This window comes from Argiope bruennichi, chromosome 11, assembly GCF_947563725.1.
Source record: "Argiope bruennichi chromosome 11, qqArgBrue1.1, whole genome shotgun sequence".
NCBI classification, from domain to species: domain Eukaryota; kingdom Metazoa; phylum Arthropoda; class Arachnida; order Araneae; family Araneidae; genus Argiope; species Argiope bruennichi.
Genome location: NC_079161.1, coordinates 40,064,769 through 40,076,852, shown reverse-complemented (window position 1 = coordinate 40,076,852; position 12,084 = coordinate 40,064,769). Strand labels below are relative to the sequence as shown.

Sequence of the window (12,084 nt, the reverse complement as noted above, 5' to 3'; positions counted from 1 at the left end):
CAATATTTTCATGACATGTAATTTGATTTTTATGCTATTCTAAATGAATTTTTCATCAAAAGAGATTTGAAGATTTTAAAACGAGTTCTAAGCCTAAATTAACATTTCACTTTCAAGCTAAGAATGTTCATACTCACTAAGAGTTTCGAAAAATTAAGAATCCATAAAAAGTTTTGCACCGATAAATGACTGATTGCGAATATAATGTATAACAGCGATCGTTAATTTAAATTTTGATTAATTCGTTTCATAATCAAAATAAATAAATAAACGACAAATTGCAAAATTTTCTACAAATTTATTGAATTATAATGAGATTACAAATATCTAGTTTGATTTCTCTAAAGATGCATTTTTTGAAATCGTATTGTTGTTATATATCTCCATTTAAATTTTTTAAAAGTTCAAAATAGATCTTTAAAAGATTCAAAATAAAAATCAAATGCACAGCATCAAATTGTTTATGTATTTAATAATTAGATTCTTAGTCAGATATCATGAATACATATATAAAAGCTCATATTACACACTTTTTAATAATTTTTCCCGATTCGATTTTAAGTATCATTTATTCGTTTGACAAAAAAGCAAAGGTCATTATTTTTTTCTGAAGCATGTGGTACATGAGAAATGTAAAACTCTACATATATAGGAAGTCTACTATTATGTGGCCTGATAGTTAATTTCTAAACCGTTAGAAATATGCATCCTGTTGGAATGCCTATCTTTAATAGTTTAAAGTGATTAACTATCACTAACTTTAAATGAGATAAAGATTTATATTCACTTTTATTTTAATTAAAAAATGCACTTCTGAAAAACATACAAAGCCTACATTTATGTACTGCTTCCCGATCCTATTAATCGTATCTAATAAAATATTCTATCATTTTAAGCAAGAAAAGTTCTACTTTTCTGTGACTGGAACTGACCTAATAATAAAGCTTTGAATAATATTAGACAATTGTGTAAAATTCTGTTAGCCGTCTTGAAGAATATCAACAATTAATGGACAGTTCCTTCTCCCAACTGCTGTTTATTAACTAAAAAAATAATGAAATTTAAAGCTTCATAACTCGGCCAGCTTAGTTGTCAGAAAGGGATTTTATTGCTCAGAATGTTATCGTGTAAAGCATATTTTACTAAATATGATTATTAGAAGACTGAATAAAAATTAGAATTTCGTAATTATTTCAGCAGTATACTTATTGACATAAATAACATACAATATTGGATACATAAATACGATTCTGTCCATTTTTAATAGATGCCGTTTGTTTGTCTGAAAATAAGACGAGAACATTGCAATTGTAAGATTTGACTATAAACTTTAAAAAGTAATGATATCTGTTCAGTATTAATTTTTTTTTAAATAACTTAGAAACCACATCGAATTTTATGTCAAACAGTTTGCAGGAAGTTATGTTACATCATTTCATTGCAAAGAAAACTGCAATAGAAACAGATCGAATACTGTTAGACATTTATGGTGAACAAGCACCATAAAATAAAATTTACAAAAAGTGATCTCGGCGATTTAAAAATAATAATCTCAATGCACAAAACAAAAAAACACGATAAATAAATAAAAAAAAATCAAAGTCCAAATTTTTTTAGCATTTTTTGATGGAATCTTCAGTGTTGAAGAATACAAGCAACAGTTGATCAATTTGAACAAATTTTGAAAGAGGAAAGTTCAAAATATGACAGAAGATAGGACAAGGTTGTTTTCCTATTCAACAATGCTCGCCCACATAATGTCAGATTAATGAAAGAAATGTAAGAATAGTTTCGCTGAGATATGTTGCGAATTCCATTGTATTCCCCAGACATTGCGCCTTCAGACTACTAGTTGTTTCGTTCCATACAGAATACCCTTTCTGGAGAGCTAGAGATTGAATTTAAACAAGCAAACTTTTTTCGTCGAGAAATTCGTTCGATGTCCGAAGACTAAACAAATGTTATTGATTCTGAGGAGAAATATTTTTTTAATAAATTGCTTTGTAATTTTTATAACAAACAAGTATCTTTTTGTAGCTTAAAAAAGGATGGAATCACAGTTATAAATCTAGTATTGCGTCATTTTATTTTAATTTTTCCAAATGACCGCACATGCTTATTTGTAATAAACAGACATCCTATATAAAAAAATGCTTGTTTGTATATTAGTGCTAAATTCGTCTTTTAAAGTATAAAACACGAAATTAGAAAATAAAAATATCAATGAAACTGAAACCAATATAGTAGAAATAAAATCTGGAAACATAATGAAGTGTAGTAATAAAATCGTTAAGTCAATTATACAAATTATATAGTTTAATTATATTTATGAGTTACATTCAGAAGTTGGTGTTTACTGATTTCCAAACCAAATTCGATTTGTTGAGGGTTAGATAAGTAGAATTTCTCACCGATCTAATATTTGGGTTGACCTTGTAAGCTCCAGCAATCAGCTTTATCACATTAGCGTCGCCATGTTTCGCTGCCCAGTGCAACGCCGTCTGTTGAACAAATATATAATTATAATAGATGACTGCAATAAGATGCAAAGTGCCAGAAATAAAATAAATGCATAAAATTTTATAATGTATATTTCTCTTCTTTCTCTTCAATCAAATAATAATGAATAGGAATACAACATGGAAGGAATTTCATTTAAAAAAAAGAAACCTAAATAAATTAAATTATTCATATTTAATCGGAATCAGTCTATCTGAAATTAAGCTGAATTTTGACGTTTTTCAGCGACAAATTCCGAAAATATTACTGCACAAATTTTACACTGATACAAAATTTTAAAAATTGTCTTTTAAATTATAGTCGTGCGAATTTGTTCTGAAGTTTACCAGTATTTAAAAAATATTTTTTTGCCTAATTTTCATTAATAGACTGCATTGATATTCTGAAGTTTAAACCATTTTCATTATTTCATCGCATATTTGATCACGTGATTTTTATCTATTGCTGAAAGTTAAAGAAGAGGGATTATGTTTAATATCTGGGTAGTAAAACCTCTGCACATATAAGTAAGTTTACAATATTGTGAAATGTAAAAGATAGACAAATCAGCACAATCTTATGAGATTGTCTCCCTTATAATTGTTCATGTATACAATTAATAAAGCTTAAGAGAGACAATCAAAATACATGGCGTTAATATCGGACATTTTGGCGGAATCATGGGCATGAAATTATACCTAAATGATTTATATGAAATCAAATATAACCAATATCCTTAGCGAGCCAGATGGTCGCATGAGGCGACTAGTTGAATCATAAAGACGTTTTATCCTTGGTTATAAACCCTCCTTTTAAGGTGAAATGATTTTTTTAAATCAGAAAATGTTTCTATGATTATATATATATATTCTTCTTTCTTACTTATTCGGTACAAAATTGAAACAATTTCAAAACCAATCCCATGGAGATCGTGAGGTACACAGAAAAGGCAGGACTGGGGTCTAGAGGTTCTTAGACAAAACAAATCTCCGGGTGTCTTTCACCCTCCAAATTTTCAAAACTATATATACTTTATATGAATTCAATCAACTTTGATCTTTAGATAAGTAGTTATAAGTAGCAAATTTCACGGGGCTAAACGTCCTCCCGCTGTTGTGGCGTGGAAGTTAGGAAGGGGGTAGCTGCCAGCTCAGGAGTCGTTCTCTTTATCTAATCGCAGTTCAAAATTACGAGGCCCGTTTCAAAATATCCATAAATTTGCTTTAAAACGTAACGTTAATTTAAATGAATTAAGTAGCGACAAATTGATATAAGCAAATGTTTAATCACTTGCTAAAAAGTTGATTTCAATGTATCGATGTATTTTAATGTATTTCAATGTTTTATTTAATGTATTTCAATGTTTTTCAATGTACTTTAATAATATTCAGACATTTTTTTTATAACTATAAAGCATCACATTTTTCAGAATTCTAAAGTAACATGTTAAAAAATCTTGCAAACGGTAATTAATTAGGAATGCTATTAGAATATTACTTTGAAATTAATTTAAACAATGTTGGATTTTAATTTGAAAAAGTCTGATTGCAAGCTCGTTTTGGTTAAATAAAACCACAAAATTAAATAACTTTCAAAATTCCGCAAAATAAATAAATAAATAAAAATAAAATCGAATACTCGGAGTTCCTTAAATTTATGGAGTCTTTAGACAACAGTCTATTTGAATTATTCAAAAATAGAGAAAATAAAATGTCGAAAATAGGATCCCAGACTTTAAAAAATGAATCGCTAAATAACAGAATTCATTTCTATTTTTGTAAAAGGTAAGGAAAAAAAAAAAAAAAAAACTATGCGAAAATCCTACTAGGTTAAACGACCTAAAAATTTTATTTTACTTTTTTCCCTCCCTCATGAAATTTACGTTCAGGGATTCGAAACAACCTGTCGGAGTTAAAACTGACACACGACAGCAAACGATTTGAATTCCCACGACCCCGTTTGACGTACGACCGCCAGCAGACGAAACGGAACTTTTCATTCCCAAATAGGTGTGTAAATATTTCCAATTCCGAAACCGTAACTCCAGTGGAAATTTAGTGCTCACTTCTGGGGACCCCCATCCATTAATGGCAAAACAAGGCAGACGATTCAACAGGCCCACCCCGAGGAAAGGAGGGAGGATGGGAGGGACGGAAAAAAACGACGGTCCAGGAGCCCAAAGAATATTTAGTGTCATATAATGGGCCACAAATCTAAGCGCGCCTACCCAGGGGGCGCTCACGAGCAAATAGCCCCGTCGCGGAAGTGAAATCAGTGTGCTTTATGGTGGTGTGTCACGTGACTTGGGGAAGATACGGGGTGGCAAAATTGCGAAAGCAGAAAATGCCTAATAATCGTGACTCATTCGATTCTACAAAAAAAGGAAATTATTCAAATTTTGATGCAGTTCAAACTTTTGATAGTTGAGGTGAAACTTTCTAATTCAGTTTTAATCACGTCCTTTACTATAAGAACACTAAATTTTAAACAATTAACATTGACATGTCTTTTATGTTACTTATAAATATTAAATTATTGTGTTTTCAGTGTGTCACGTGACTTTTTGGAAAGATACGGGATGGCAGAATTGCGAAAGCAGAAAATAATCGTGATTCATACGATTATATATACAAAAAAAGGAATTATTCAAATTTTGGTGCAATTCAAACTTTTTATAGTTGAGATGCAGCTTTCTAATTCAGTTTTAATCACGTTCTTTTACTACAAGAACACTAAATTTTAAACAATTAACATTGGCATGTTTTTTATGTTATAAATATTAAATTATTGTGTTTTCAGTGAGTCACGTGACTTTTTGGAAAGACACGGGATGGCAGAATTGCGAAAGCAGAAAATAATCGTGATTCATACGATTATATATACAAAAAAAGGAATTATTCAAATTTTGGTGCAATTCAAACTTTTTATAGTTGAGATGCAGCTTTCTAATTCAGTTTTAATCACGTTCTTTTACTACAAGAACACTAAATTTTAAACAATTAACATTGGCATGTTTTTTATGTTATAAATATTAAATTATTGTGTTTTCAGTGAGTCACGTGACTTTTTGGAAAGACACGGGATGGCAGAATTGCGAAAGCAGAAAATAATCGTGACTCATACGATTATATATGAAAAAAGGAATTATTCAAATTTTGATGCAATTCAAACTTTTGGTATTTGAGATGCAGATTTCTAATTCAGTATTAATCACGTTCTTTTACTACAAGAACACTAAATTTTAAACAATTAACATTGGCATGTTTTTTATGTTATAAATATTAAATTATTGTGTTTTCAGTGAGTCACGTGACTTTTTGGAAAGACACGGGATGGCAGAATTGCGAAAGCAGAAAATAATCGTGACTCATACGATTATATATGAAAAAAGGAATTATTCAAATTTTGATGCAATTCAAACTTTTGGTATTTGAGATGCAGATTTCTAATTCAGTATTAATCACGTTCTTTTACTACAAGAACACTAAATTTTAAACAATTAACACAGATAGATCTTTTGTGTTACTTATAATTAAATTAATTTCTTATTAATACATTCGCGGACGCTAGAAAAGGAAAGACAAATAAAATAACTATATTCAATAAATCAGTAAGCTAATACTTTGAAATGCATATTAATTTCCAAAATATTGAAGTTATGACTGGATTGAGTCCAATATGAATGTTATAACATTCATATTATTTTGCATTGAATGAATATGAATGATATAGCATTCACGTCCTTAAACATGAAGGCTAACATTTCAATTTCCATTTTCCTTTTAAATTCCATTTAAAATCATATTTCATATGCAAATTTCCATACAAATCAACAATGCTAGTATCCATACAATGTAAAATTCCATTATTTTGCTCTGCTGCGTTCGTGTACTCAAGGACAGATTGACAGCTACTTTTGACGAATATATATATCAGATTTGATTTATATATCAAAAATTCTGCAAACTAAACGGCCAAATTCGAATGTTTTGTTTATTTGTCATTAACAATATTTCATTTTTTAAAAATTATTTATTTACTAAATTTCGGTAACAGAATTATTTTAGTTTTAAAAATATTTTTTGAAAAGAAAAACTTTAAAAGCTCTACTTTTGAAAAACAAGGAAAAAAAAAAACATTAAAAAAATCATTTCAACATATATATTTCACCTGTAAAAAAATTTCAAAAATGTTTTGATTGAATTTGAAAATCATTTAAAACGTTTTTAAGAATTCTTTTATTGATTTTATTTAAATAATATAATAAAAATTAATAGAAGTTCAATAAAAGAGTTTTCCATTTGTTATTTATTTATTAACTATTATATCTATTTCCATTTTTTAATTTTTTTTATCAATAAATTATCAGGAAAAGCAAAAATTATTTATTATTATCATTATTTTATTAGGAAAAAGAGTACAAAAGGAATAAAAACTATAATATTTAAAAAAATGAAATAAACTGTAACTAATATTATTAATAAAATATTCAAATTAATAATATTTAAAAACTTTTTGCCCTTTTCTCCTATAAGAAAAAAATTATATATATATTACAGAAAATTATAATACCTGATTAATTACATTGACCATAACATATATAAAAAATTCGAATGGATCGTATAAGAGAAAAGAACCATTGAAAAAAGAAAATTTTAAAAAGTAATAGAGATAAACAAAATGTTTGGTACTTACATACTTTTTTTCCCAGGCGAGAATAAGATAAATGCATCAGGTTATTGAATCATCATTCGAAGAATTATAAAAAAGAGTTACAAAATATTATTTTAACAAATAAAGAAAAATGCTAAATAAAAGCAAAAAATTCTGTACATGCAAGGAAATATGCGAAATAACAATATTTTTTTCATGTATGACAAAAAGGGAAGTAAAATTTTTTTATATGTAAAGAATAATGTGAAATAAAAGTAAAAAATTTTTACAAAATATTATTTTCACATTCCAACAAGAATAAAAAATAAAAGTAAATAATTTTTCGCATGCAAAGAAAAATGGGAAACAAAAGTAAAAATTTCTTCGCATACAAAGAAAAATGGGAAATAAAAGTTTTAAAAAATTCATTGTATGCAAAGAAAAATGAGAAATAAAAGCAAACATTATTTTTTCATAAGCGATGAAAAATGGGAAGTAAAAGTAAATTTTTTTCATATGCAAAGAAAAATGGGAAATAAATGTAAAATAAAAAAATAAAAAATTAAAAGTAAAATAGAATGTAAAAAGTTCTATGCGTTGCATTAAAATGTTTTCAAAAGAATTTTAGCTATTTCTTACGCCTAATAAATTTATTTTTAATATTGGACTATACTTTCTGAATGTAACAGTTTATTAACTTCCTGGAGCAAATAGAATAATAATGGAAGCAATAGAATAATAAATGGTAATAAATAAGTAATAATAATTCACTACTATCAAGTACAAAAAGCTTATTATTAGCAAATAACCAGCTTTTAATATAAAAAAATTTATAATTTTATATTTTTCCTCACATTTATTGATGAAAATGAAATCAGTATGCATAAAATTAGCAAGAAAATTTCTAGATAAAAAAGATAAAGAAGTAAGAAAATTAAGTAGTAAAGAATAACAATTCTTAAATTTCATTGTCATAAATATCTCATTTTATAATTAAATTATCAAAAGAATAATTTTTCATTTTATAAACAGAACTTACCCCCTAAATGGCATCAGCAAAAAGGGTAAATAGAAATAAAAAAAGAGATAAAAAATTATTACTATTATGAAATATATTGATACAATAAAATAAAACGATTGCATATGTTATAAAGAAAGTAAAAGCATAAAAATTAATCATAAATTCTTAAGTAATTTATAACAAAATAAAATAATTTTTTAAAAATAAATCGTCTGGTACAATACATAAAACAGAATGGCACTGATTTCTTTTTCTTTTTTTAGTAGAGCAATATTTAAATAATGTGTCATTTAATAAATTTTAAAAAAATCCTGTTTCAAACGCAAGAAACGTGATTAAATTACTTCACTTAAAGATTACTCCAATTAGAAAGAATAATTTAAGTAAAATATATTTTAATTCTCATTATGGAATTACACAATCATCAACTTTTAAGATATTATCTTAACGCTTTTTTTATTGTTACAAAAATTAAACCTACACGATAACAATTTTTAAAGATACAATTTTATTAGCCTATTGAAAAGTGGAATTCTTATTTTTTTTAAATTATTTATTACTTTTTAGCTTTAAATAGATAAATTCATAATCTTTGAATATTCGATATCACTGATGTACTTGTAAAGTCAGTTTTTTTTTTTTTTTCTTCCCAACACAAAATTTACTTGCATATTCCAAATGTCATTTTATTGTTCAAATTCACAGTTGCCAAAGAATAAAAATCATTTTATTTATATCTCAATAGTAGATGATTTTAAAAGCTTGACATTTTTTATTAATAATTTTTAAGATATCTTTTTAGTATTAATTGAATGCAAGTAATATCTTTGTCTATAAAAAAAGCAACAATTTGTTCAAAACCTATAATTTCATCAGGGCAATTATAATAATGTTATAGGACCAATCGAGGAGCAAAATGACTGAAATTCTCTCTCTCTCTATCTATCGATCTAAAAAAAAGTCTAACAACAACAAATAAAAAATTAACTATAGTTAATTACTGAAAAACATTAAAATTAAAAAAAGATTTTAAAATCAATTGCACAAACTCTTTCGGGAAAAATAATAATCAAACCACTTTTAAAATTTGTAACACACAAGCAAATTAACAAAAACTGCAGCATAGTTATCATTACAAAGCTCTTATTTGCGAATTTTTTTTTCTGGTTCAGATATGTAATTAATCATAAATAAGATTTACTGTTTAAAATAAATTAGAGCCCTGACTCAGTAGTGAATTTCCCAAATTCTTTAAATAAAATATAAAAATCAAATCATTTATAAAATTTATAATACAAAAAATATAATTTGATTATAAGAAATAACTTTTTTATCATTTATTTCGCGAAGTTTATAAAAAGAAATGTTTTTTTTTCAAGTTGAGATTAGTATACATCGTAAAGTAAATCAAAAGCCTTATTAAAAAAAACGAATGTTCTACTGTATTTAACAGCCTTTCTTAAATATATCTTGTATTACAAAAAAAACTAAGTACGAATGAGTTTTGTTAGACTTAAATTGTCTTCAAATTAAAATCGTCTGCATGAAATTCAAATTCATTTACTCATATATCTTATATCTAATCTCGATTAAAAAACCCTAATTCAAATTTGTACGAAATATCACCTAACACCCATAAGCAGTCTAGCTCATAATTTGTAATACTGATTTAAAATGGTTAGCATTTGACTAAATAACAAAGAGAAATGACAATAAAACAGTACATATGTATCATGTACTATGAAATGCAATAGAATGAAACAACTTTGTCAACTTTACTTAATAACTATTAGTAAAACATATTCCATTTTAATAATTCTAGAGTTGCAGCAAGTAATTGTTAATCGGATAAAAATATTATTAAAAAAACTGTATTTGGAAATGTAAAGCTATTATTTTTATGCACATTAAAAAGTTTGATAGAATTTAAAAGTGGAAATATAATAAATAAAAAGAATATTTTAGGTATTTATATTGAAAATACAAAGCTCAATAAACATAGAAAAGAAACATAATTATACTTGCTAATATATCTGGAATTTCTTGGGAATAAAATAACTTCATGTTCAATAATTTTAATGCAAAAACTATTTTTATATACATAAAATCATTTTATCGTCTGAAATGTTTTTTTAAAAATTTAAATAAAAATATTAATTAATCCGGACAAGTTTGAAAAATCGTTGATAGCTAATTATCTAGATGAGTTTTTAATATTTATTTTACAAATACTTTAAATTTGTTTCGAAAATACCAAATTTAAGAAAAGTTTTTAATGAATGTTTCAACATAATTAACTAAATAGCTAATTTTTCATTAACAAAGAACAGGAAAATAAATTAAATCAATACTTTGTTCATCATATAAATTAATAATCGTCTGCTTAAAAATTTTTCTTTTAGCATTCTTTCAGAATTCTGATGTATTCTCGTAAACAATTCTTCGAATATATTCAAGTTCTTCAATAATGAAATATTTCTAACTTAGCAACAGAGTATTTATAAATTATCTTATTTCAAATTCTTCTGCATCTATTGAATTACTTATTAAATTTTGAATTTCAAAAATATTAAAGAAAAAACTGCACGAAAATGAAATTGATACTATTGATATAATTTTTAATTTATAACGATATAGAAATATTTCTTTATTTATAATAATATGTATAATTTGCTCCGGAGTTATTATTAACAAAGGAAACATTTCGGTTAATTTCAAATTAATTGAATATTTAATTAATTTTGCACTTTGAATAACTGACGATATTCTCTCTTTTGTCTTAAATAATAAGTGTCCAAAATTTAACTAAATTCGACACAGATGTTTAGAAGAATATGTGAAATATACTTAGACGTGATACATTTTATTTATATTAATACGAATATATATTATTAATTATTTATATTAATCGTATTTAGGGGGATTTTTTTCCATAAAACTTACACGTGAAAAATCAACAAAATTAAAAATACCATCAATCTATCTAAAACCATTAACTACATATTATTAATAATTAAATGTAAATAACTTACCATTGCGCTGTCCTGCAGAAAAGAAGAGACCAAAAAAAGAAGAGAAAAAAAATTGTTTTAGAATTTAAAAGAAAATAAATATAAAGTGATGTAATAAATTGTTTTCGAAGATTTTTATATATCATAGAATAATACAAGATATTTATCTAGTTCCGTTCTAACACTACATTAATTATGTGCTAATCAAGATTAAGTTCTTCCAATTAAAAAATTGGAAGAAAATAGAATAAATTAATAAAAAGAATAATACAACTTTAAAGAAATTTTATTAAAGATTAAAATAATGCTATTTACATAAAAAAGTAATTCAACATAACATAAAAAAAACATAACACATAACATAAAAAAGTAATTCAAGTAAAACATTTTACATTCCAGTTTAAATTGCTTTAAATCTTTGATTTTAATCGGCTCCTTCGTTAAATATTTTCCTGGATTATTCAATTTCATAAATGAATATTCACAGTAAAATTTTCCAATTTCCATAATTTACTATTAATAAAATAGCATTTGAACTTAACAAGTTATTATTTTAAAACACATTCAAAATATTTACATGATTATTCCTTACATTCAAATTCATTACAAGAACCTTACTTTTTACTAAAAAAAAAAAGTATATCAATCAAAACAGTGTAAAAGGCAGACTATAATAATAATAATAATAAAAAAAATCAATACTATCAACTGCCACTCGTATGCAATTCAATTTATTAACTATCGAAATTACGAATGAAAATTTGCAATTCATTAATAAAACAATTAAGCATAGGTCAATGTAATAATGGCAGGCAAAGATGGTAGTTTAATATTAATTCAATATTAAAAATTCGAACAAACATTAGCAATATAAAATATAAAAAACAGCTTTTAAAATTA

At 25.4% G+C, this 12,084-nt stretch overlaps 1 protein-coding gene across 3 annotated transcripts in view; it reads right to left on the bottom strand.

Moving 5' to 3' along the window:
* LOC129957359 (uncharacterized) overlaps positions 1–12,084 on the bottom strand; it is a 93,382-nt gene that overhangs the window by 16,755 nt on the left and 64,543 nt on the right. For 2 of the 3 annotated variants that reach the window (XM_056069645.1, XM_056069647.1), the window contains exon 7: positions 2,412–2,501. In XM_056069645.1, coding sequence (XP_055925620.1) covers positions 2,412–2,501 — 90 coding nt within the window. Of the gene's footprint in view, positions 1–2,411; positions 2,502–8,030; positions 8,195–11,205; positions 11,218–12,084 lie in introns of those variants that run through there. The other variant, XM_056069648.1, reaches the window with a different exon arrangement.